This window comes from Aotus nancymaae, unplaced genomic scaffold (genome assembly GCF_030222135.1).
Source record: "Aotus nancymaae isolate 86718 unplaced genomic scaffold, 86718_ANA_hifiasm-v0.15.2.pri h1tg000014l, whole genome shotgun sequence".
Lineage (NCBI taxonomy): Eukaryota > Metazoa > Chordata > Mammalia > Primates > Aotidae > Aotus > Aotus nancymaae.
In genome coordinates, this window is record NW_026988425.1 from 91,423,837 (window position 1) to 91,450,967 (window position 27,131).

A 27,131-nucleotide genomic window follows, 5' to 3' on the forward strand; every position below is an offset into this window, starting at 1 on the left:
CTCACCAAGTTAAAAACAAGCCCGCCATAAAACAAACTCTCCAAAATTGAAAAGAAGTGGTGTAGTAAATTTTCCCTATTTCTCTAGGTAAAGGTTCGGCACCACCATTTAAAGGTATTTTGTTACAATTATAAAATGAGACTGCATTTGTATGTCGTCAATCTTGTAAGCACATGGACAAAATATAGACTAATAAAAAGGTTGTATATGCTACTCAAACTCTCTTTCAAGTTAAAATAAGCAAATAAAGACTTTTTAAAGTTTTTGTTCTGAAATGAAAAACTGCATTTTATAGTTATGACTAGAATACAATATCAAAACAGAATATATGATCCTATTTATACGCAGTTATCTCAATTCTGTCAGACTCTCCAGGTGATTTTGGTAAACCAAGTTCCTCAGTATCCATCTGTTAAACAGCAATATGATTGTTCCAGTGATCTTATCCTCTAGAGGATAAACTGAAATCACTTCCCCCCCCAAAAAAGAATTCTAAAACAGTAACATAATATAAATTAAAATTAAAAATACCTGTTTCTTTTGCCCAATTCGATGGGCTCTAGCCTGTGCCTGAAGATCATTCTGTGGATTCCAATCGGAATCAAATATAACAACAGTGTCAGCAGAGGCTAAATTAATCCCTAGACCTCCAGCTCTTGTGGACAGCAAAAAGCAGAAATCCTGTAAGAAAATGAATAATCAAAACGAAAAATTTTCAGTTGATTTTCTGAATTTAAACAGTACATTACTAATTAAACAGAAAAGCAGTTTTTAAAACTAATATATAAACCTCTAGCAAGACCAACAAAAACACTCCAAAATCAAATACATATGTTAATAACACCAAATTCAATACAGTTTACTTCTGGTGAAAAAGAAAGACAATGGAATAAGAAAAAAATGATGCTTCAACTCTATCTGTAAATTTTATTTCCTTAAAAAATAAAAGGCACATACCCAAAAAAAGAACTCTATGGAAAACAGTGTGGAAATTCCTTAAAGAACTAAAAGTAGAACAACCATTTGATCCAGCAATCCCACTACTGGATATCTACCCAGAGGAAAAAAAGTCATTACAGGAGAAAGATACTTGCACACACATAATTATAAAAGTACAATTCACAATTGCAACAATGTGAAACCAGCCCAAATGCTCATCAATCAACAAGTAGATAAAGAAACTGTGGTATACATATACGGCAGAATACTATTCAGCCATAAAAAAGAAATACTGGCATTCACAGCAACCTGGTAGAGACTATATTCCTTTTATTTTTTGAGACAGAGACTCACTCTTTTTATCTTGGCTCACTGCAACCTCTGCCTCCCAGGTTCAAGCAATTCTCCTGCCTTAGCCTCCCGAGTAGCTGGGATTACAGGAATGCACTACCATGCCCAGCTAATTTTTGTATTTTTAGTAGAGATGAGGTTTCACCATGTTGGCCAGGCTGGTCTCAAACTCCTGACCTCAAGTGATCAGCCCACCTGAGCCTCCTAAAGTGCTGGGATTACAGGCGTGAGCCACCATGCCCAGCCTGGAGACTTATTCTGAGTGAAATAACTCAGGAATGGAAAACCAAACGTTGCATATTCTCATTCATAAGTGGGAACTAAGCTATGAGGATGCAAAGTCTTAAGAATGATACAAAGGACTTTGAGGACTCAGAGGGAAAGGGTGGGAAGGGGGTGAGTGATAAAACACTACAAATTTGGTTCAGTGTATACTGCCATGGGTGCACCAAATTCTTACAAACCACCACTACAGAACTTGCTTGTTTAACCAAATATCACCTGTTTCCCAAAAACCTATGGAAATTAAAAAAAAAAAATTTAAAAGTAAAGTGGGATATGTTCTTTTTTGGATTTAGCTTTTTTTTTTTTTTTTGAGACAGAGTCTTGCTCTACTGCCTGAGCTAGAGTCTATTAGCATGATCATAGCTTGCTGCAGCCTCAAATTCCTGAGCTAAGCGATTCTCTCACCTCAGCCTCCCAAGTAACTGGGACTACAAGTGAGTACCATCATGCCCAGCTTATTTTTTTTACTTTTTTTTTTTTTTTTTTTGTAGACAGCAGTCTCACTGCTTCCCAGGGCGGCCTCAAACTCCTGACCTGAAGTGATTCTCCTGCATTGGTCTCCCAAAGTGCTGGGATTACAGGTTTGAGCTACTGTGCCCAATCTAATTTATTTTGAACCACATTAAAATAACTGTTCCATGCTGAAACAGTATTGATAATAAAGAGTACAATTCTTGGCTGGACGTGGTGGCTCATGCCTGTAATCCCAGCACTTTGGGAAGCCAAGGCGGGTGGATCACCTGAGCTCAGGAGTTCAAGACCAGCCTAGCAACAAGCCAAAACCCCATCTCTACTAAAAATGCAAAAACTAGCCAGGCACAGCGGTGTGCACCTGTAATCACAGCCACTTGGGAGGCTGAGGCAGAATAATAGCTTGAACTCGGGAGGTGGAGGTTGCAGTGAGCTAAGATCGCGCCACTGCCCTCTAGCCTGGGCAACACAGCGAGACTCTATCTTAAAAAAAATAAAATAAAAATAAAATTCTTAGGTTTAACCTAGAATAGTGACTTTAAAACCTCATTTGCTGATCGAAGGTGGCTAACCCTACTCTTTTTTAATCAAGCTGGACATAAAGATTAAAAAAAATGTCTAAATAATATAATAATGTAATATACTAATACTAAATCAAAATTACTTACAATTTAAAAAGTACTAATACATACCTCTGATCCCTCAGCATTAAAATGATCTAGAGCTTGTTTCCTCAGTTCTCCTTTTATTGATCCATCTAATCTCTAGAATAAAACACATTAAAATACTGCATATAACAGAATCAAAATGTTACAAAGCAATTAAAATCAATTATAAAATTAAGTAGAAATGTAAAGCATGTCCTTTACTAAAACTATAACAGAAAGTACTTACTAGACAGTAAATTAATGTTCAGGCAGTCTGTCTTTAGTCTGTGCTCCAAATCACTAAGACTGCAACCTCAAGAGTAAATACAGCATAGGCTGTCATACTATTCTGCTTGAGTCCCATTCTAAGAGATACGTAATTAAGTACACAGCTGTTTACAAACACCTGAAACAAGTTTCATATCATAACATGATAGACTGTATTATATGCTCACGTTTTATCATTTTACTTTCAAATGTTGGTACAACTGATCAAACTGATTCACAAATCTATTTACAATTCAGTGGTTTTTTTTTTTTTTTTTTTTTTTTGAGACTGTTTCCCTCTTGTAGCCCAGGCTGGAGGGCAGTGGCACGATCTTGGTTCATCTCAACCTCCGCCTCCCAGGTTCAAGCAATTCTCCTGCCTCAGCCTCCCGAGTAGCTGAAATTACAGACACCCACCACCACACCTGGCTAATTTCTGTATTTTTAGTAGAGACGGGGTTTCACATGTTGGTCAGGCTCGTCTTAAACTCCTGACCTTGGGTGATCCGCCCACCTCGGCCTCCCAAAGTGCTGGGATTGCAGGCATAAGCCACTCAGCCTACAATTCAGTTTTAAAAACACTGATTAAGTCCAGTATGGTTACTAGAATAGCATTAGTGTCAACTGAGAACATAGATAGGCAAATTACTGAGTTCTACCCAAGACCTACTGAAGATGTTTAGCAAAGGCCATCCAGTTGATTCTGATGCACACTAAAGTTTGAAAATTATTGGTATGAAGCATCATGGGCTCTAGTCAACCACCTGCATTTGAGTATCTTATTCACTGGGCATCTTGAGCAAGTGATCTGACTTTCCTCCACAAACTTCTTCTCCACATCAGTTCCACTTTAAGTAAAATAGATATAAAAGAAGTCCCTCCTTCATAGACTATCGAGAACTCGGTGAGAGAGCATAGGAAAACACGTATCACAGTGCCTACACATACTGAATGCTTATTAAACATTAGCTACTATTTCGCTTTATAATGGCAATGATTTTATAATTATTAACTGGTTATAGACTAGAAATAACTTGCCTACTAGGATCCATGCATTTAACTGATGAATTAAACTAATATTTTGGGAAGCCATATGCCTACCTTTGCTTTGCTACTATATGAACTTTGACTCTGAAAAGAAAAATATGATAAACATTTTAAATTATGTATTCTAAGTGGTTTTGGTTTAAGTGAAATACTCTAAATTATCACCTATACAACGTAGGGAAAGAGATTGTCTATTAAGATTTAAAAAAAATTAAAATAGTGTTTTTTCTTTTCCATTAAAATACAAATTAGTACACATTTTAAGAATAGTGGCATCTCATCACTGTGGCATGACCTAAACCAAATAAAATTAAAAATGATTCTCTCCAGGAAGTGAGCTGGGAATAAGAAGAGATTAGTGGCAGAGAAGTGGTGCTTATGAACACTCAAAATTAGCCAAACTAATTTTTTGTTTGACCATGTACACAATAATTTGTTTAAAAACAAACCAACACAGGGGCTGGGCGCGGTGGCTCATGTCTGTAATCCCAGCACTTTAGGAAGCCAAGGTAAGCAGATCACCTGAGGTTGGGAGTTCAAGACCAGCCTGACAACATGGAGCAACTCCATCTCTACTAAAAACACAAAATTAGTCAGGTGTGGTGGTGCATGCCTGTAATCCCAGCTACTCAGGAGACTGAGGGAGGAGAATCGCTTGAACCTGGAAGGTGGAGGTCACCGTAAGCCAAGATTGTGCCATTGCACTCCAGCCTGGGCAACAAGAGTGAAACTCCATCTCAAAAACAAAAAACAAAACAACACAGGGCAGGAGAGGAAGGCAAATTGGAAGGACAGGAGGAATAGCTAAAGCGTACAGGTTTCTTTCTGATGAAAATGTTCTGAAACCCCCTGTGTGACAATAACACACATCTGTGAACATAGTAAAAACCACTGAATTGTATACTTTAAATGGGTAAACTGTATAGTATTGGAATTACTTATCAATAAAGGTGTTTTCAAAAACCTCAACTAATGGTACTCTTCTACGTTTTCCCCTAAATTACCGTAATATTTCTCAATGATGTTCACATCACCAAATACCTTTCTTCACAACACTTACCAGAATTGTATTGTTACCTTTATTTGTGATTACCTGCTTGATGTCTGTCTCCGAGATTATAAGCTCTGACAAAGCAAGGATTGTGTATTGAGTCCTATTATTATAATTTTACAGCTATTTTACTATCTGTACTAAATATACACCATTTACTAGCTGTATCTATAAATGCCTGCTATGTTCCTAATACTGTTCATAAAACTGCTTCAAGAATTAAATAATTAGATGTAAAGTACTGAAAATAGAACCTGACTTTAAACACTCATCAATATTAGCTTTAGTTATATTGAATGAACTTCAAGATAAATTTTGAATAGATGGATGAGAATTTTGGTCTTTAGTTTCTTCTCTAACATTGTCTAGTTTTACTCAGCAAACACTGTGTCAGCTAACTATGAGCATAAAAGTCATTAGAATCTTGGCAGCATTCACATTTACAGAGACTGCTTGCTGTTTCCCTCATTCAGATTAAAGACTAAAGGCTTCCCTGCTTTTAGATCTGTCCAATCAAGAAAACTCTGCCTTAGATCAGTTTTTAAAATCTAAAGCAAGTATAGAAGAAAAAGGCAAAATTAAAAGAAAATAGAAATTATAAGGAAGAAAAACTTTATTGCAATACATAAAGTCAAGAAGAAGAAAGGGAATGACAAATTTTTTTTTAAAGCAGACATACCTCTTTAAAGGAAAAGTGTATCTTATATAAAAACCTAAACACTTACAAGATAATTTCAAAGGTAATTCTGTGAAATATGCTCAGGAATTAGATAAAATTTAAAACAAGTACAATTAAATGCTTACTTGAAAAGGGAATTGACGGTATTTCAAATATTCTGCAAGTATATCTAACATCCGCACCATTTGTGAAAAAATAAGAACTCGATTGCCTCGTTCTCTTAGGCGAATTAATAGCTTGTCAAGAAGAATCAATTTTCCGCTACTACGAATTAAGTGCTATAGAAACGATAAATTAAAGTTGTTATATGTTAAAAGATGTGATAAGTTGTCCATGTAACACTTCAGTCACCTGAATTATTTTAAATTGAGATTTTAAATTTTCATAATGTTAGACAACAACTTATTTCACTTTTCAAAATTTCTAAGACCTTTATTTACCATTCACTCTACGACTTAAGCTAACATTTTCCTTGCCACATAACACCTAGGTTTTTGTATTGTCGAGGAGCTAAAAAGTACTATTTCACTCTGTTTGCTAGTTACTATACCACAGTGTTTCTCCAAAAATCTCAGCTGAAGAACAATTACACTGGAGGCAGAAGCAACTAAGCAACCAAAGGTTTAAAAAGAGTAAGCAAATGAATTCTAATGTATTAATATTAGACACTGATCCTAGCCCTTCAACGCACTACAGTGGCTGGACTGCAGTTGTGCCTTCACACTTCTGATTTATCTTTCAGAAGTACCAGGAAGGGCTAAGATGTGAGGTCAAGATATCCTTTAGACTACCATTTATGAAATCACAAATGCAGCATAATTAGTATTAATGAATTTTTTTTTATAATTATAAACGTATGGTAGGATTTTTTGCTGGATAAGTTACTATAGTCTACAGTTTGAGAGATCTGTTTTTAGAAAATTCATCAAAATAGTTAGATAAATTAGAATTTTAAAATCTTTTCTACAAAGATTAAAAAATAACTGAGACAATTATTTAAAGCAGCACTAACTAAAGAGAACCAATATATTAAAGCATTGAGCTATTTTCGATTGTAAGTGAATAAACATTTCTAGAACTTTATCACAAAGTAACAACATTTAAAAATTCTTACTTGTAAGGCCTCCTGTTTATTATAGAATTCATTATTATCTGGTGGTTTAATGAGGTAGCAATGGTTACAACATTTCTTTAGCTCCATCATAATGTTCAAAAAGCCTGAGGTACTGCCCTTGGAACCTTTGCTGAGGGCTTTGTAATTCCTAGTTAAAATCCATCTTAAAAAAAAAAATCACAAAAATGATGTTTAGCAGAAAAATTACCAGGATAAATTCTAAAAGCATTTAAAAAAAAAAAAAAAAAAAAAAAGCAAAACCTAGTACCAAAGTAAAACTGTACTGTTATGAAATTCACAATTGGATATACAATGGACCAAACCTCTTTCATGATACTCATGAGAACACCACTTGTTTTCTGAACCATTAGCTACACAGAGAAAAGGCTTAATGTAACATAATTATTATACTGTATTAATCCTTCTCCCCTCAAATTCGCTAAAAAGATAGTCAGTTGCATTATTTATCTTAATCTTCTTATAACTTTCACTGCATTAGACAGCAAATGAAATTGGATCTTTGGCATGGACCTAAAAGAAACCTGAGGATACCTTGTTTTAGCCACACTGCCTTGTCTAGATTGTAATTACACAATACATATGCAACTTACAGAAAACATTTTGGTGCTATTTTACTACTCCAAACTATAACATTTCCTGTGCTCGCTTCAGCAGCACTTATACTAAAACTGGAATGATACAGAGATTAGTACTGTCCCTGTACAAGAATGACATACAAATCCTCGAACACTCCATATTTTTTGTATATGTACATCATAAATACTATCCACCCATGGAAAAAAAAGGATGAAATAATGCCCTTCAAATAAAATAATGGCCATGAATGGAGCTAAAGACCATAATTCTAAGTGATTTAACATATAAACAGAAAACCAAATACCGTATGTTCTCACTTGTAAATGTGAGTTAAACACTGAGCACATATGGATATAAACATGTAACACTGTGGACTACTAAAGAGGGGCAGGAGGAAGGGGAACATGGGTTGAAAACTACCTCCTGCTTACCACACTCACTACCTGGATGCAATATATCCATGTAACAAACCTGAATGTGTACTTCCAGTATCTAAAACAAAAGATGAATTTAAAAAAGAAAGAAAAATTTCCTCTATGACCTTTTCTACCTTTTATTTTCTTCCTTTTTACAAGGTCAGTTTTCGAAGGGACTTGAAAGTCTCAACTATCTAGTGTGCCTATTCTTTTTTTTACCATTCTTTTTACCACTAGTTGTATAGGCACTTTCCCAAAACTGGAATGAAAAGCAAAATAAAACACATGGACAATGCTCGATGCCATAAGAGGTAATCAAGAATAAAGGACTATTTTCCCTTATCCAGAAAAAATTTCTTATTAATTTCTCTAGCGGCAATAATTCTAAGATGTTTTACAGAAATTTATGGCAGTATCTTACTACCTCAGTTGCCAAAAAGAACCTTGAAGAGTTTAAAGTTCAATATCCATGATATATGACTAGCACTCAGAGAATTACAGGTGAATGTGTCTTCTTCCTGCTTTCACTTTCCTTTCCAAACTTTCTATAAAACGTATTGCTTTTTTTTTCAAAGAACCCCATAACAAAATTAGATAATCACCATTGTGCATTACAAAATATACTCTTGTCATAATTAAAATTTGAATATTATCAAGCACCTAGATATACCTACAACCTATAGAAAATACAGGGGATACTTTTAAGCTATTCTAGAGGGAAGTACTATGCAAAATCTAGATTGTGGAAAAATTATACAGAATTAACAGTTTTCCTCATCAAATAAATTTTAACAAAAAAGAAGTAACTATAGATAAGCAACTCAGAGACAAATCAATTGCCATATATAATCCTATCTCAATCCTGATTCAAGTAAACTTAAAAAAATTTTTTTCAGACAACAGAGAAAAACTCAACACTGATACTGACTATTGTTTAAACAGGAAATCACTTGATTCTGCTGAGAGAGCAATAATTTCCTAAATTATTGTGAAAATTTTAAAGTGGGTTATTTAAAGACGAGTCTGTCACCCAGGCTGGAGTACAGTGGCATGACCTCGGTTCACTGCAACCTCCACCTCACGGACTCAAGCAATCCTCCCACCTCAGCCTCCCAAGTAGCTGGGACTACAGCCACTCCGGGCTAATTTTTTTGTATTTTGGGTAGAAACAGGGCTTTGCCATGTTGTCCAGGCTGGTCTCAAACTCTTGAGGCTCAAGTGATCTGCCCGCCTCGGCCTCCCAAAGTGTTGAGATGACAGGCATGAGCCACTGTGCCTAGGTGGTACTAGTATTTTTAAAAATCAATTATTAGAGACACATAGAAAAATGTTTATGGAAAACTCTCTGATTTGCTTCAAAAGGATAGGGACTGGGGGAAATGGGGATGATCAGAAATATAAAACAACTGGCTACGAGCTGAAAGTGAAGCTGGGGCTAAGCACAGTGGCTCACACCTGTAACCCCAGCACTATGGAAGGCTGAGGCCGGTAGATTGCCTGAGGCCAGGCATTCCAGACCAGCTTGGACAACATGTGAAACCCTGTCTCTACTAAAAATAAAAAAATTAGCAAGGCATTGTGAGGCACACCTGTAAATCCAGCTACTCAGGAGGCTGAAGCACTAAAATCATTTGAAACCGGAAGGTGGAGGTTGCAGTGAGCCAAAAACATGCCACCTGGAGTACACAGGGAGACTCCGTCTCAAAAATCAAACAAAAAAAGAAAGTGAAGCTGAGTCATGGGTACAAGAGTTCTTTAAATTATCCTATTTTTGTATATGTCTGAAATTTTCCATAATAAAAATTATGCAATAAGGATATTCTTTCAAATGTATGGTACCTATTTATTTACCATAAAATATAAATGTTTCTGAAACTCCAAATAATCTGTATCAATGTATTTTGTTTTATGAAATTAAATGTTTAAATAGATATTAGAACAGATTTTCCTTACTGATTCTTTGAAAAGTGCTACTGTATAGATCTTAACATACAAATTTACACCAGCTATGATTTGTTAATACTCTTCAAAAAGCAGCAGGGCCTAAAATTTTGTTCTAAGTTTCTTTTTTTGGTCTCTGTTAATTGTCATAATCATATAATACCTTCATATAATGGAAATCCTAACAGTGAAACTCTTTATAAGGTAACAGTATGGTATCTAGGAAAGCAATTAATGATGTGTTAGAAGATCAATTACTCAGTCTTGTCACACATCATTTTGGACATGTCATTAAATCTCCCTTTGCCTCCTTATGGCACAGAATAAACTAATTCTAGAATTCGAGAATTGCAACAGCTCTAAGACACTATTGTAGAGAAGAAGGTGGGGGCACCAAGAGGAGGACACAGACATGGAAGGTGTTCAGAATTAAATGTTCAGAACATGTGCTCAGTGTACAGCTTACTTGTAATATTGTTTCTGTAAAGCACTCATTTCCATTCTTAAAATCTGCTCAACCTTGGCAGGAAGAGATTTTTCCACATCTTTCTTAACACGGCGTAACAGAAACGGCTCAAGCTCCTTGTGAAGGCTTGCATAACCATATTCTCTCCCTTTGCCATGTTCTTCTTCAAAATCTTCCCAAGAAGAAAACCTTTAAAATTTAAGAAATTGCAAAATCACTAGAAAACATCAAATTGTGTATGAGACTTTTTTTTTAGGGGAGTCATTTGTAAACAAAATAATACAGATTTTTAGAAAAAAAAATTAGCTAAACTTAGTTACTTCTAAAAATCTTCCTCCCAAGTAGAGGTATGATGAAATATAATCAATTGTTTTATAAGTTATGATTCTTGAATCAAGTGAATATGAAGTGTTTTGAAGTATGGTAGTAATTATCACTAAAATATTTCTCAAAAATATTCTTTTCAAGTTCTGGACCAAGTTCTGGATCAACTGAAAGAGAACAAGTAGTGATCTTAGGGAACATATTTAGCCCTGTCTAGTCTAGTTTTCCTCATTTAGAAAAGGGGATTACCAGCACCTCATTGTTGTTATTCCAACTATTAAATACAAAGAATGGCACTGTGTTAGTTTTCCAAGCAAGGTACATTTTGAACATGCTCAAAATCAACTGTTGTGATTTATTACACATGGCTTACGTTTATTAACAAAATTGAAAAATTCAAATAGTATTACAAAGTAGCTAACACCATTTTCCTTTTTTAAAAATTCTTTGTAATCTGTGATCTAATCTTTTAAGGCAATAAAAACTTTTACTGATCTTATTACCTGGGTTTTTCCCCACTAAACATAACTATACAAAACTATAATTAAAACTGCAAATTTGTCTTACTTTTCTGGCATAATGAAATGTAGCAAAGACCAGAGCTCTTTGAGGGAATTTTGTAGAGGAGTTCCAGTGATAAGGAGACGATGATTGGATTTAAAATCTATTAAAGTTTTATACAGAAGGGAGTCATCATTCTTTAATCGATGTGCTTCATCAACACCTATAAATGCCCAATTCAGACCTCCAAGGAATGCCTTAAAATAATAGAGAAACAATATTTTGAGAAAAACTGAATTCAAATTTAAACTTCCCACTTAATCTGAACTCAATTATTAAAATGAAACACATGAAAATTTAAAACTTTGTCTAATTTTAAAATAAAGAATTCTTTCAAGATTTATTACAATGCCTAAGCAACTCACCACATATTCCTTCTATGACAAATTTAACCACTAGAACATAATATCAAGCCAAAGTTTTTATTAGCTTATAAACTGATAATTAACAGAGAAAAATTAGCAGTGTCATTTAAAATTTTTATGAAGATTTTTAGCCTAACTCCAATAGAGGAATCTATTAATATCAATGTGAAAAAAAAACTATGACACAAATTCAAAACAGTATCTTATTCCAAGTGTTGGAATAAGACAATAAGTGCAATTCACTGCACTTTTATGAACTGTAGAACTCTCTTATAAACTCAGGTCTCTGAGTTAGAGCAGGCCTGATTCTGCTACTTAAGAGCTGTGTTACCATAGGCAAGTTGAGACATTCCTTTCTTAAGATTGATTTTCTTTTCAATAAAGTACAGGAAGTAAATATAAAGCAGATGGAGGAATTAAATGAGGCAGTATCTATAAAGACTTCATTGCATCACACAGTGGTAGCTTAACCCTATTAGGTATCTTCCTCTTCTTTAAAGAGCTTACAAATCAATACACACTGTAACAAAATGGTTTCACTAGGTTGAGTCAGCAAGCTTTTTCTATAAAGAGCCAGATAGTAAATATTTCAGACTTCGCAGATAAATATGTGGTCTCTGTCACATATTCTTTCTATGACCCTTATAAGGAACCTCTCAAAAATGTAAAAACCATTCTGAGTTCAAGAGTAATTAAAAAAATAAGACCACAGGCTATAATTTGCTGACTCATGATTTAGACTATTCTCTCATCTTGTCCACAGCACAAAGAACTGATATACAATAGACAGAAACACATGAGAAATAAATACATACCTTATCCTTTAATAAAATTTCATAAGTTGTTAACAGTATATTAAATTTTAACCGTTTGGTCTGAGGATGCATCCATTCATGAGTTCTTATCTATCAAGAAATTTGAAGGACAATTTTAAGGCAAACATCAAGCAAATTATACTTTTACTTAAATATCTAAAAATTAAAATCCATCCAAATACATAAATAACTGTAAATATGTTTATGTAATCAGTTATTCTTTATATAGTCAAACATGCTATGTGAATCTTGTAAATAAAATATAAATGCCACAGCACTTCTTAAAAAATGAAGCACAATTTTAACATACATCTTGAACAAAAGAAAAATTCTTATTTAACAAAACATAAAAGATTAATTCATTTAATAATGTAACATTTACGACTGAAATATGATCTCTGGGGTTTGCTTCACAGTAGCTAGGAAAGTAGTGTGCAGAGGTATAGACAAAACAAAACTAGCAGTAAATTTGTGAAACTGAAGATGAGAACATGAGAGTTTATTACATTCTTCTGTCTGCTCTCATGTACATTTGAAATTCTCCATTAAAAATGTAAGATTGGTTTGGTGGCTCGTGCCTGTAATCCCAGCACTTTGGGAGGCCACGGGGGGTAGATAGATCACTTGAGGTCAGGAGTTTGAGACCAGCCTGGTCAACACAGTGAAACCCCCATCTTCACAAAAAATACAAAAATTAGCCGGGTGTAGTGGCAGGTGCTTGTAATACCAGCTACTTGGAAGGCTGAGGCAGGAGAATCACTTGAACCTGGAAGGCAGAGGTTGCAGTGAGGCAAGATCACAATACTAATGTACTCCAGCTTGGATAACAGAGTGCCCACCCCCCCCCAAAAAAAACTGTCAAATATATGAAGTAACACTGAACCAAAACTGACTTTGTTATAGTCAATTAAACGGGGACTGAGAACTTATTTGTGGCAAGTTCTATGCCAGAAACAAAGATTTTTATAAAGACCAAAAACAAAACAAAAACCTTCATCCTTGTTAGGCCAGGCATGGTGGCTCAGGCCTATAACCCCAGCACTTTGGGAGACCAACATAAGCAGATCTCTTGAGCTTAGGAGTTCAAAACCAGCCTGGGCAACACAGCAAAACCCTGTCTCCACTAAAAAATATAAAAAATTAGCTGGGTGTGGTGGCGTGCTCCTGTGGTCCCAGCTACTCAGGAAGCTTGAGCCCGAGAGGTGGAAGTTGCAGTGAGCCAAGATCCCACCACTGCACTCTAGCCTGGGAGACAGAGTAAAACCCCATCTCAAAAAACAAACAAACAAAGAACAACAACAAAAAACACAAAAACACTTGATCTCAAAGACAAGTATATTCTGATTTCTACATTTACAAGGAAATCACTTACCATGTTTCTGCTATTAATATCACCTAAATAAACCACAGCATTCATTTGAGAAGCCCATGTCTGAATTTCCCTTTGCCAGGAAGTGAGAGTGGAGAGTGGTACTACCAACAGAAAAGGTCCATATAATTGATGTTCATGAAACAAATAATTCAGAAATGAGATCGTCTGTATTGTTTTTCCAAGGCCCATTTCATCAGCGAGTATGCAACTATTTCCTCTACAAAGTTAAAAAAAAATTAGCATGTAAGGAAAGATTCAAATATACAAAGAAACCTTTTTACATCATGTGTATATGTTTATATGAAGTTAAATAAAATTAATCTGATAGGTATTATACAGAATATACCACTTTTATTAACTACAAATAATAAGTGTAAAGGTATCTGGCTAAAGACTTAATCACTAATACCGTAAGGCAAGTAAAAGGAGATTACCACTGTAGGCCAGAGGAGGCTTAAAGATTAATGGTATTATGTTTAATCAATTATGAAGCCAATAATGCAATTCATCTACTAGTATAGTAGAGTCCAGATATATTAAATAAGTAAAAAGTATATAGGAAGAACACAGATTTAAAAAAAAAACTATAGCAAAATTGCAACCAAGAGTCACAAAAGTAGAATGGGGGCCACAGAAGATAGAAAAGAATTTAGAAGACTAAGTAGATATTAAAATAACCAGGAAAAAGAGAAATATGCCAGGAACAGCATGGGATGAGAATGGATATGCATATTGATTTTTAAATTGAATAAAAATATATTTTAAAAAGGCAACAAACAAGTTAAACTCAAACTCCACTGGATTTTCTCCCCAGTATGTAATAATTATTGTTCATATACACTAGAAAATACAAAGACTAGCATATCAACTGCCAAAGGGTCCTTTATGTTAATGGAAATATTTTCTGAATCCTGTTGGTAAAATTCTTACTGTGTCAAATTAAATACATGATTCAAAACACACTTACTTGCACCAAGAATGAGCAAGCCAATTTAAACCATTCAGTTGATAATCTCTTAATTCTAAGCCCTCATGTCCTCCAATATAGGATGGCTGCTTCTTCAGGGCTACAAACCTTGGCCTTTGTTTTAATACCTTCAGTAGAAATAAACATTATTATGTAGAATTATCAAATATAAGAAATTATACTAAAAGATGAAAATCTCAGCTTTACCGTAATCCTGAGATTTCATCTCAAATCATCAAGCTCAGAGATTCCGTTACTCAAAATGTATCAGGAGGGTTCTATCAACACTGTTTTCTACTACTCTAACAAAAATGAACAGTGACATATTTTGCCTTCTTTTTAAAACAAAAATTTATAGAGAAAATTAAGTTCCTGCCAAAATATGAGTCTCATGTATTTCACAAGCAAAACCTATGTATGTTAAATTGTTCACAACCATTGCTCCAGCCTTAAGCTACAAATAAACCATAAAACTAGCTTAGCTTACCATTCAATTTCTGAATTCCAAGTTATCCCTATGAAGAATGTAATTCTTATAATAAGGAAACAAAGTCTAGCAGTACATAGATTCCCAACACTATCACTAGTAACTTTGGGTAAGCTACAAGGATTCAGAAAGTATTGTGCAATGTAGTTCTGGATACTTTCCTATACCCCTCTCCTCCTTCTCTACCTTCTAAGAAAATATCCACCATCTTTAAAATTGAGCATATCTCTAGTTTCCAAGGATTTTTCTCTATTTAGTTTCCCAACTCTTCCCCAAAAGCAATCACCATAACCAACTTATCATCTTTCTGACATAGTGATGCTCAACAAGGATAAAAGATAATACAACATTTAAGAAGATACATTGACCAAAACATCATTTACAATTTTTTTAAAAAGAGAAAGTTTGAAATAAAAAATTCTAAAACTAAAACCAAAACTAAAAACACACAGCAATTGTAGGAAGTTCACTTTCCATAAGACCTATTAACCAAGAAATCTTCTCCCTTAGTCTATCTGAAATCAGGATCCGACTCTTGTATTTAGGCTTGTAAATATTTATAAAGCATAAATGTATTTTTAATAATTTAAAATGTCAGACAATACTCACTTTGCAATCTTTAAAAGGAGTGGTTTTTGATTGATTCCTGCTAAAATACTCATCAATGCATGGTTGAAACTTTTTGGAAATGAGAGCTCCATCTTCCCAGCTGCACTCTGAGTATGGAAGGCCCTGCCATTTGCAATAATAATCAGGATAACCAGCTGCTGACTTTTGATTGGAATGAGCTGTGAGATAAATCAGGCATTTACTTATTTTTTTTTCTTTTTTTTATATTTAATCATCAGATACAGAATTCTTAGTAAAGGCTACACATGTAAAATTTAGCTATCTAGTTTATCTGTTTTAATAAGAGCAAGCAACTGTGTTTGATGTGTAAGTGGCAAATTTATGACTTTTTTCAGATTATTTCAAGCATAAAAAGATAAAAGTTTAACCAGAATCATTTATCACTAACCAATTATACGTTCCACTATTTGATACTGTTTATGTAGATCATCTGTAAGTTCTTGCTGGCAATTATAATATTCCACATCTTCTGGAGAAGCATTTTTCAACCTGAAAAATTCACCCAGGAACAGATTTAAAAATCTCCCATAAATAACCTATTACTCCCCCATCCCCAACACTATTTGTAGCACAAAATCTCCCATTTTGCCACTTACTGTGTGGGCCAAGTTTGAGTAATAAAGAAACTGAAATAGGAATAAAGCACCATTTATTTTTAACTAAAAATTGGTAATTTATAACATATGAGACACACTCTACATGACTGTTACTGAGGATAGGTTTAGACAGGGCTACCCCTAGGAGTTTTACCTTGAAATGGAAGAAAATCATCCCTCAGCACCTGCAGGGGATTGGTTCAGGATCCTCTACAGATACCAGAATCTGAGTATGCTCAAGTTCCTTATATGGAATGGCATGGTACTTGCAATATAACCCACACACATCCTTCCCTACACATTAAATCATCTCTAGATATTCTTATAATACCTAATACAGTGTAAATGCAGTGTAAATAGTTGTTACACTGTATTGTTTTTAATTTGTATTACTGATTGTTGTACTGGTGTTTTTCACTGTATTTTTCCTCTGAATACTTTCAATCCATGGTTGGTTGAAACCAAGGATACAGAAGCTGTGGACACAGAGGACCCACTGTATTATAAAGGGTATAAATAGTTATTTCAGGCTATCCTTTAATTTAATCATGTATTCTTTATTAACATAAAGGCTTAGTAACCTTTGAACTATTAAAAAAAAACCATATGACACACAGCATACTTACCATCTTTTTGTTTCCTGATCTTTTTTCTTATAATTATCCAGTTTTTTCATTCCTCTAACATTCTGCTGCTTGAGGGTTTCTTCTGTCTCCCAAGTGTTGTGGATATGGGACCATCCTTTCCATTTAATTAAATACTGAATCTCTCCTGGTTCTTTGTTTTTTTCAAAGCCTGCATTTGGGTCACCATCGGCTTCAATGGCATAGATGGTTGTAGTAGCACCAGTAGCTGAAAACACAAGCACAAGACCTTCCTTCCATGTAATTCTGTTGTAGGATTGTATTTCAACTCAAAATTTCAAAAATACGAATATCAAAATATATACTCTTTTAAAAAGTAAATAAAGTATCAAGGGTATAGAAGCTTACAGGAAATTCTATTACGCACAAATAAAAGAATCTCAGAATTTCAGAATTATCTAATATAATCCCCTCCTCTTTCAAACTAGAAAAAATAAGACAGAGGTCCACCTGAGATCCCACATAATTATTCTATAATTATCCACAATATATGACATGTGGTCAGGTGGTTATTTTCTAGGAAGATACTCAGGCTAAGCAAAGTATGCTTTTATAACAAATAAGTAAAACAACAAAAAAATCTACCCTCTTAGCTTTCAACATTGTTGAAAACTCTTTAATACTTCACTATCTTTTTTGAGACGAAGTTTCACTCTGTCACCAAGGCTGGACATCTCAGCTCACTGCAACCTCAGCCTCCTGGGTTCAAGCGATTCCCTTGCCTCAGTTTCCCAAGTAGCTGGAACTACAGGCATGCACTACCACGCCCAGCTAATTTTTGTATTTTCAGTAGAGATGGGGTTTTGCCACATTGGCCAGGTTGGTCTAGAACTCCTGACCTCACGTGATCCATCTGCCTCGGCCTCCCAAAGTGTTGAGATTACAGGCCTCCCTAAGTGTTGAGCCACCGCACTTGGCCCTTTACTCTTGTAAATATTATTTAAACAACCAAACAATAAATGTTTTTTAAAAACTACCTCCTTTTCTCCCAATTCGACAATCCATAAACTTTTCTATGGTTTCAAATTCTTCTTCCTCAGGTTGAGGAACATCCTCTCCACAGACTTCCAGTAGGTCATCAGAATCTGTTTTCATTTCTTCATCCTCCTTATAGCTAACATTAACAGTTGCTTGGCGACGAGAACTTCTTTTATCATTATCATAATCTTCTTCATCATCCTCCTCCTCAGAGGAATCAATCTGTCTCTTTTTTTGTCCAAGAATCTTTTTTCCATTTTTTGACTTAGATCTAGGAAAGGGCAAGGAGAAAAAAAACAAGATTTAAGAAACTGTATACAAAAAGAATGAATACCTTCCACAACCAATTTTCACTATCAAACAGACCATACCTATTTTGAGGTTTTCTGCTTTTGACTTTGTTTTTTGGCTCATAATCAGATTCCGTTTCATCACAACTGCTTTTATCTCTCTCTTCTTCGGATTCTGAATCTGAACCAGACTGAGATGGAGATCCTGACCCAGACATTTGCCAATCTTCACTGTAGACAAAATTTATAAAGTATTTTTATTTGTACTCATACGACAAATTTTATCCCTAATAAACTACAAAGATGATCAAATCAACTAAACTATATTTCAGTTATTATCAAAAACACTGTTGCTTTTACTCATGCTAAAAATGATGGAACTGTATAATAAAAACACTCTGGAAAATATTCTTCATAGACTTATCTCACAACTCCAGTTTTGTTAATCACTTAGTCATATGGCAGTGAACGGCAAATAAATAAGTGATATTTTAATCTTCATTATAGATTAAAATATTGTATAATTATTCTACTTGCCCTCTCAAAAAAGAAGTATTAATCCATGCCATTTTAATTCTATAGAGGCTGTGATTCTGAAAAGCACACTTTTACACTGATTTTTTAAATAGTACAGATTAAGAAAAACTTATAGTATAGAAAAATGTAAAAGAAAAAAATTGAAGCAGTAGTACCATATTCATTGAGTACCTTACCTTTATTACTATTTTTAGACTATTAAGTCTATTTCATCCCAATCAACATGTAGAGAAAAAACACTGGATGAATGTTAATATTCTGCTATTATATGAAGTTCAAATGAAAGACACATATTTAATTCTTACAAATACAGTATATCCTATTTCAGTTATGCTTCTGCTTCATTGCTGTGTATCTTTTGCACCAATTGTATTTACGATGAAGGGTATATAAACAAGCATATATGATAAAATCTGCTTATGATAAAAACATAAAAGCAAATTCTTTTTAGGGCTTGCACACTGAAAATAGTCTCCATTTTACATTTTTATAATACAAATTATAATTTTTATATCCAAGGAAGTCTATTATCCCAAATTACTCATTTTTTTAAACATATTATTTGCTTGCACCCACACTAAGTTTAGAAATTCTCAACTCAGTGGAAGAGTTAAAACAGCTGATAAGACACAATAGTTGAAAATGCAATGATGCTGTATTTAAAAACTAGAAGACAAATCTAAGAAAATTAATCAGAATCCAGTATGCCAATAAAGGGATTAAAAACATGATATAGTAAGATTCATGGGAAAAAACCTAGATGATCCAATATATATCTATTAATAGGAGGACCAGAGAGATTTGTAGTTTTGAAAAGGAAAAAAATCCAGAGATGAAATGATAGATTTTTCAGAATAAAACATAAACACACTAAAAGACATGAATCTTCACATTAAAAACCCATGTATCTTTTGGGAAAAATAATTAACAAATCCAACATGCAGAATATCAAACGCAAATAGAAAAATAAAAGACAAGACAATGGAATAATGTTTCCAAACCATTTAAATGAACATGGATTGAGAATCTGAAGTATTCTTAATACTTTCTGGGTCAAGATCTTTAGAAAATTATAGTGAGTTCTAAAATGAGTTCTGCAGTATGAAGTAAATTTCACATGCAGCTGAACAGTAAGAATAGCTATTAACATAATTAAAAAATCATCCAAAATCAGTCATCCTGTCATCCCTCTTCTCCTATATTGCCCAAGTTATTAAGATTTTCTGATATTACAACTAAGGAGATTTTAAAGTTTAAAAATAGAGGGGAAGTTATAGGAGAAAAAGAAATGGCATAATACCCACAGGTGGTCACAGAAAGATGTTAGAGATTTATCTTTAATTGTGTAATGATGTAAATTAACTTTGTAAAATGCCATGAACCAAGAATTTAGAAAAGTCTCCTTTTGGCAACAATTTTCATAAAGAAAGAAATACAAAATCATTAAGATTTTTCTAAGAGGAAGAAGTCAGTTGAACAAAATGACATACTCTTTATGCTTTTTCCTTTTAACCTCACTTGATGAGTCATCAGAATCTTCACTGCTAGAGGAATCCTGTAGAAAAAAAAATAGTATCACCCACTAATCATCAGAATTTAACCATATAAAATTTTTACTTGTTATACTATTTAATATTCACTTTACAAATAACAGTACTTGTGAAGTCTTTTTAAATGCAGTTTTATTTACATTAACTAGCCGAAAATAATTAATAACATTATTATTGCAAATTAATATAGCCAGTGAAACTAGGTAAACAGCACAATGACAGCACTTTGTATAAAACCTTAAAATCTACCCTCTCTGGAGACCATTATTGTTGCCTACTATGGCCCCAACAATCCTAGGTGCCAGCATGCCAAATTTTGAACTAACTTTTTGTTCACCATAACTTTTGAGTTATAATTTTTCCTAAATGTTTTTGTGCAAACATACATGTATGCATGCTTGCACACAAAGAAATAAAATTGTTTATAGTGGCCATCTATTCTTTCAAAAAGTGTTGAGAATTGTTATTATTTTGTACAAATATGATTTAATGGTATAATATTCCTTAATTCATATATGTACATGGATATACGTGTGTAGGTACACATCGCATTTAATTATTTCCCATGGAGTTCACATTTAGTTTATTTCTAATTTTGCTGTGATGAGCAAATGCACACAAATGTCCCACTGCTTATTTTGGATTAATCCCTAAAATTGGAATTATTGGATAATGCCAAGTCTATATTTCAAGATTCTTGATACATATACTTAAAGTATTTCCTATTTATTCTTTCAAAGCACCTATTTTTAATTAATTTCACAAATACTAGTTAAGTGATTCACCAGCACATCCATTTTTAAAATAATAGCTCATGATGAAAATGCACCTCTTCTGATCCGCTATTAGATGAGGCTTGATGCTGTTGTTGTTGTTGCTGCTGCTGCTGCTGCTTCTTGAGCATTGCAGATCTCTGAACGGCCAGAATACTAGGGCTAGATTTCCAAAACTATAATAGAAACATAAACCAGTGAATGATGAAGTATTAAGAAAACTGCAAAAAAAGGCTAATTTATAGAAAAACTACACCACCATTTTTACTGCCTCAAAGTAATGAAGACTATTTTCCTTACTTATATGTAACAAAATTATCATTGCAAGATAATTAAATAAAATGCTGAGTTTTAGTTATATATTTAAAAAATTGGTGTGTTGAGTTCCACAGACAATATTAATCAATATCCTCTGGATACCGACAGCATTATTTTCAACAACAGAGTGATAATACGCTATATCAGTGCTACTCATAGTGTGGTTACCTATTTTATCAGTGTGAGGTGAAGAGGCTAAGTCAGAATATACGTCAACGATGTCACTAGGCACACTGTTTTAGTTCAGACTTTGAGGGGGGTGGCAGCAAGATTTTCTCTATGAAGGAAGCTGTGTGTCAATTTATATTCTGGCCCTCAAGCATCTTATCTCCTCATGGACTGGTACTCCGAGTAACACTGTATACTATTATCAAGTATAGACTAGTTTTTCTATCTCTTGTAGTAGCTTTTTTCAAACATAATGGCCCCTTACCCTATTCTATCATTATATTTGAGGACTCTAAGTTCTATTAAATTATCCTGCTATTAGCAATAAAGTATCTCCTTTGAAGATCTTGAAAGCAGAGATCATACACAGTAAGGTTAACAAGTAGACCTCACGAAGTCTTAAATTCTCTATGACACAATGGATGTTTGTTTATGAAACTCAATTTCTGCCCAAGAGGACGAAAAAGTTTAATTTGTGTGTATGTGATTTATACTTTGTGTTTTCTAGTTTGAGACTGCATCTATTTGAAGCCAATTAGTCCACAGATGTACCACCATGAATGTGAGAATCACTAAAAGTAAATTTGAAAATGTCTTTCATCTTCTCTAAAAGCTAGATTAAGAATGGTATAAACCAATGCTCTAAATTTTCCCAAAGTAATACAAGCAATCTACCTTTCATTGGGTATTTTATTGATTACCTCAGCTCCATCAACTTTCGGTGGTTTTGCTTGAACTTTGTTTTCTCGGGAAGTGTCTGACTCAGACTCTGACTGACTGCCTGATTCAGATCCGGAGTCAGAGTCACTGCTACCTGACTGGCTACTGCTTCCATCACTACTGCTTCCAGAACTCGAACCAGATCCAGAGCCTGAAGCTGACCCAGAATCATCATCCGACTGGCTATAATTTGAAAATAAACAATTTCAAACAAAATTCATTAGGAATTTAATTTTTCTTAGACGTCAGTAGAAAGCCCCAAATCATTAAATTTTATTTCATACTTAATATTTCAACTATTTTTGGCCAAAAAAATGGAACTGATTTAGTTAATCTATAGTAACAACTGTCATACTTGATAGATTTATCTATTTATACGTGATAGATTATTACATAGTTGAGAGATTTATGACATACTTAATAGATTTTTATGGCTAAAACATAAGCATTAAGATCATAATCTTCTTCTAAAACAATATGCAAAATCTACTAAGTACAAGATCCTAGGTTAGAAACTGAGAAATCAAGAAGTTGAAGCCATGGTACCTACCTTTATAAAGCTCTGATAATTATAAAGTAGGAAATGTGTGAAGAAAAGATCAAATGTGTTAAAAAAAATTCTTATAGTAACAGCCAGAAATTTATTTGTAGTTTCTGCTCGTTTTCAAGTTTCTATGTTCTATCACTCCAGGAGAATATAATTTATTACAATTGAGCTATGATAAAATTAATTTATTTAAAAACATCAGTAACACTGATTGTCTGAGAAAATCACTTATTAGTAAGTTCCTCATTAATAAATCTGAAACAGCATAATTCTCATATTTCCTAAAGTGTATACACATACATGATTAACATTTCATAAAGTGTCTTTTTCTTCATTTCTAATTTTTAGTCTAAGAGCAGAAATGGTCTGGACTAAACAGCTGACTATGTGATTATCCCCAAAGTCATTTGTTTGTATGTTGAAAACCAGGGCAGTACATTTCTGGTATATATGGTAGACTCAGCTTTTGATGTAATTTCATTTGGCTTTATGAGAAACCACAGGTAATATAGTTTACAGATATACAAGAAAATACAAGCTTCCTGTCCTCTTCTGTAATTTTCCAAAATGCCACCAGATGGAGCTACTACTCTGAGAAAACAGACAGTAATTCTCTTTTTCCAGAACAAGGATTTAATTAATTTCTGCATGAAAACAGAGAAATAAAAATTTGCAGGAAGAATTTTGATTCTACAAGTGAGATATATAAATGCTTAAAGTATGAACAAGCACAGTTGTGTCTTTAATGGAATGTTTTATTCGTAGAAATGGTAAATAAAAATTTGCTTCTTAAAGGCTTACGCTATAAAGATCATTTATGCCATCATGTCTGCTCTCTGGTCACATAGTTTTGAGGTCCAAAAACAACATATTAAAGTTTAATTTTTAAAGCCATATTTTACTTGCATCCCTTGTGAGAAATTTAAGCAAGGATATTAGAAGAAATTTTTCCTGACATATAATTTTATTTTTCCCTTAACACAGTAGGTAAGCAAATCTTTCATTTATTCAATAAAATTTATTGAGAACTATCATGTGTTACGCACTGGGGAGAGATTGAGACGAGACAAAGTCCTTACCATTAAAAGAACTATTTAACCTTAAGACAGTCATATAAACGGATAAATATTCTTTGCTATGCTTAAGACAACTGATCCACATATATGGGGAGCACTAAAGACACAACCAGGTTTGGTATAGTAGTCAGAAAACACTTAGAAGAAAGTGCTGTTAAATGAATTCTTCATCAAACAGTTAAGCGGAAAACTATCTTTAATTGCTTAAAAGCTTCATGAGGATCCTGTTTCTTTTTTCCAGTGTACCTAGCATAGTACCACACAGATGGGTGCTCAATAAATAGATATATGAATGATTGAATTGTGGGGGCTATTATAGGTCTGTAATTCTTAATAATATCTTCATTAATCATTCCAGATGCATAGCAAGTAAAAACTGCTTGTTAACAAATCAAAATTCTTAAATTAATATAGAAAACTTTCCTTTCGGCCGGGCGCGGTGGCTCAAGCCTGTAATCCCAGCACTTTGGGAGGCCGAGGCGGGTGGATCACGAGGTCAAGAGATCGAGACCATTCTGGTCAACATGGTGAAACCCCGTCTCTACTAATACAAAAAATTAGCTGGGCACGGTGGCGCGTGCCTGTAATCCCAGCTACTCAGGAGGCTGAGGCAGGAGAATTGCCTGAACCCAGGAGGCGGAGATTGCGGTGAGCCGAGATCGCGCCATTGCGCTCCAGCCTGGGTATCAAGAGCGAAACTCCGTCTCAAAAAAAAAAAAAAAAAAAAAAAAAGAAAACTTTTCTTTCACATTCTTTAGGCAAAAGTAGTTCTGTCCGGAGATAAAAGCAACAGCTGGAGGCTAGGCTACTCTAATGGCACAGGTTTATTGTTAGAATGTATTTACCCTGGGTATTAGAAATACTGAATAAGGTATTTATTTTATTGAGTTTTTCTTTAGCAGGATAAAGAATATGCAAAAAAGAGTAAGAAATACCTTATTTACTGGTATAGAATGATCTAAGATACAGTTTAAGTGAAAAAAAGATACAAAATGTTTATAGAATGCTTCTTTTGTATAAGAATGAAAAATATTTATATATACTTGCTTGTATTTTTTTAAAAGCAACAATGGTCCAACTAATTCAAAAATTATTACCTAAAGAGAAAAGGAGGAAAGAGTAGAAGGAACAGCAATTGAAATGAGTCTTCAGTTTTGGAATTAGGTTAAATGTTTTCCATAATTTTTTTAAAAAAGAGATTATTTTTAAAATGCAAGAAAAATATATATGGGGCCAGAAAAAAGTTACAGACATAAAACTTTGAGGTAAAATAGATGAAAATCCTCTCCCCAATAAAGTAATTTTATTTCTGCCTTCTGCTGCAAATGCTCTTTCTAAAATAAAAAGCTGATCATGGCCTTTCAAGTCTTCTGTCCTATAACAAAGTTCAACAAACACGTATGAGATCTTTCAGGAATCTCCAATCTATTTTCAGCTAGTTGCTCACTTACAGCCCTAAGTTCAAGCTTACATGACAAGCTACATGTAATTCTCTGAAAGCCACTTACTCTTTCCATTTCCTGCCTTTGTACCATTCCTTCTCTTTTCTTTTTATTATGTAATTTTTAACTTGAGTCCCACCTCATAGCTACTCATCCAACAAATCTCTGCCAACTCTATCCCAACCCAACGTTAAATTAGGTATCCTTTCTCAGCACTCCCAAAACTTCTTGAATATACACCTCTATCTTGGTTACAAGCAAACAATGTAATAATCACTGAGTGTTTTTGTTTTAACATACCCTACCTACCTAAGACCATATGTTCCTTGAGCGGCGCTGGGACTGACTTATTGCTACTCTTATGTCAAGTATTAAATGAAGAGCACAATGTTTCATGGGTAGATGGATGACTAAGTAAGTAAATCAAAGAGACATTAGGGATATAGTTTTACATATTTTATGTAAAACTCACAAATTTGGCTATGAAATCTCTGATCTTCAATTAATATTTTAGGTAATAACCAATATTACTAGTCTTTTATACAACTGAAATATCTGTACAACACTTAAGAGTTATCCTCAAAGTACATTAAATCTCACTGGCACAATATTAAAGTGGTAGGTGGATTATTAAAAATACTAAATTCTTTAGTCAGATAACAGACCCATGGGAAAAAATACATAAACCCATTGAATCCCTCACTCAATTCCCAAAAGAAAAATCACCATTAATAGATACTGTGATATAATTATAGTGTTTTCTTAGAGAAAATTAAGGAGAAATATCACATTTAAAAGACGGTAATTCAAATTAAAGTTTCTTTTCAAGTATATATATACATATACATATATACGTATGTATGTATATGTACATATATATTTTTTTCAGACAGAGTTTCGCTCGTTACCCAGGCTGGAGTGCAATGGCGTGATCTCGGCTCACCGCAACCTGCGTCTCCTGGGTTCAAGCAATTCTCCTGCCTCAGCCTCCCAAGTAGCTGGGACTACAGGCGTGCGCCACCATGCCCAGCTAATTTTTGGTTTTTTTTTAAGTAGAGACGGGGTTTCACCATGTTAACCAGGATGGTCTCGATCTCTTGACCTCGTGATCCACCTGTCTCGGTCTCCCAAAGTGCTGGGATTATAGGCATGAGCCACCGCGCCTGGCCCAAGTATATTTTTATATATAATTTCAAATGTATAGAGCAACATGAATTATCTTGAATCTCCCACCCAGCTCCACAATTATCAACTCATGTCTATCTTGATTCAACTAAAAAACTGTATGTAGACATGTGCAATTCCAATATATCTTAAAAGATCACATTTCAGTATTAAAGATATTTAATATTATTATATTAAACATTAAGTATATTGAATAACATTAAATTTCCACATCAGGCTATGCCTTTAGTCTCATGATTGTTTCTTCTACTGTTCTGCTTTCCCGAGTTTGCTAAGTGCACCCTTGTGTTATCATTTAACTTATTTTTCTGCCCCTTGTATTTCTTATAAACTGGCTATTATATCTAGAGGCTTCATCAGATTCAACTTCAGTTCTTCCTGACAAGAACAGTTTATAAGTGGTATTGTGGACTTCTACCAGAAGGCACTTAACATTTTGTTGTTTCCTTTTCTGTGAGCTTTAGTATAAATCTGTGGATTCAGGTACTGCCAGCCTTATCCATCCATTATAAAGC

The 27,131-nt window shown here is 34.0% G+C and overlaps 1 protein-coding gene and 1 non-coding gene across 3 annotated transcripts in view; one reads left to right on the plus strand and one right to left on the minus strand.

The window, feature by feature from the left end:
- The window catches only part of CHD1 (chromodomain helicase DNA binding protein 1), a 75,228-nt gene that overhangs the window by 30,035 nt on the left and 18,062 nt on the right, over nucleotides 1-27,131 (minus strand). For both annotated transcript variants that reach the window (XM_064376190.1, XM_064376189.1), the window contains exons 3-19: nucleotides 22,348-22,549; nucleotides 21,217-21,336; nucleotides 20,328-20,392; nucleotides 18,382-18,531; nucleotides 18,010-18,281; nucleotides 17,015-17,240; nucleotides 16,181-16,281; nucleotides 15,772-15,950; nucleotides 14,676-14,803; nucleotides 13,709-13,925; nucleotides 12,337-12,426; nucleotides 11,163-11,353; nucleotides 10,272-10,460; nucleotides 6,852-7,014; nucleotides 5,863-6,015; nucleotides 2,739-2,810; nucleotides 532-681 (exon numbers count right to left, since the gene is read on the minus strand). In XM_064376190.1, coding sequence (XP_064232260.1) covers nucleotides 532-681; nucleotides 2,739-2,810; nucleotides 5,863-6,015; nucleotides 6,852-7,014; nucleotides 10,272-10,460; nucleotides 11,163-11,353; nucleotides 12,337-12,426; nucleotides 13,709-13,925; nucleotides 14,676-14,803; nucleotides 15,772-15,950; nucleotides 16,181-16,281; nucleotides 17,015-17,240; nucleotides 18,010-18,281; nucleotides 18,382-18,531; nucleotides 20,328-20,392; nucleotides 21,217-21,336; nucleotides 22,348-22,549 — 2,668 coding nt within the window. The remainder of the gene's footprint in view (nucleotides 1-531; nucleotides 682-2,738; nucleotides 2,811-5,862; nucleotides 6,016-6,851; nucleotides 7,015-10,271; nucleotides 10,461-11,162; nucleotides 11,354-12,336; nucleotides 12,427-13,708; nucleotides 13,926-14,675; nucleotides 14,804-15,771; nucleotides 15,951-16,180; nucleotides 16,282-17,014; nucleotides 17,241-18,009; nucleotides 18,282-18,381; nucleotides 18,532-20,327; nucleotides 20,393-21,216; nucleotides 21,337-22,347; nucleotides 22,550-27,131) is intronic.
- On the plus strand, nucleotides 7,511-7,614 carry LOC135274978 (U6 spliceosomal RNA). The gene has a single exon (XR_010342715.1). It is a non-coding gene; the product is annotated as a U6 spliceosomal RNA (small nuclear RNA).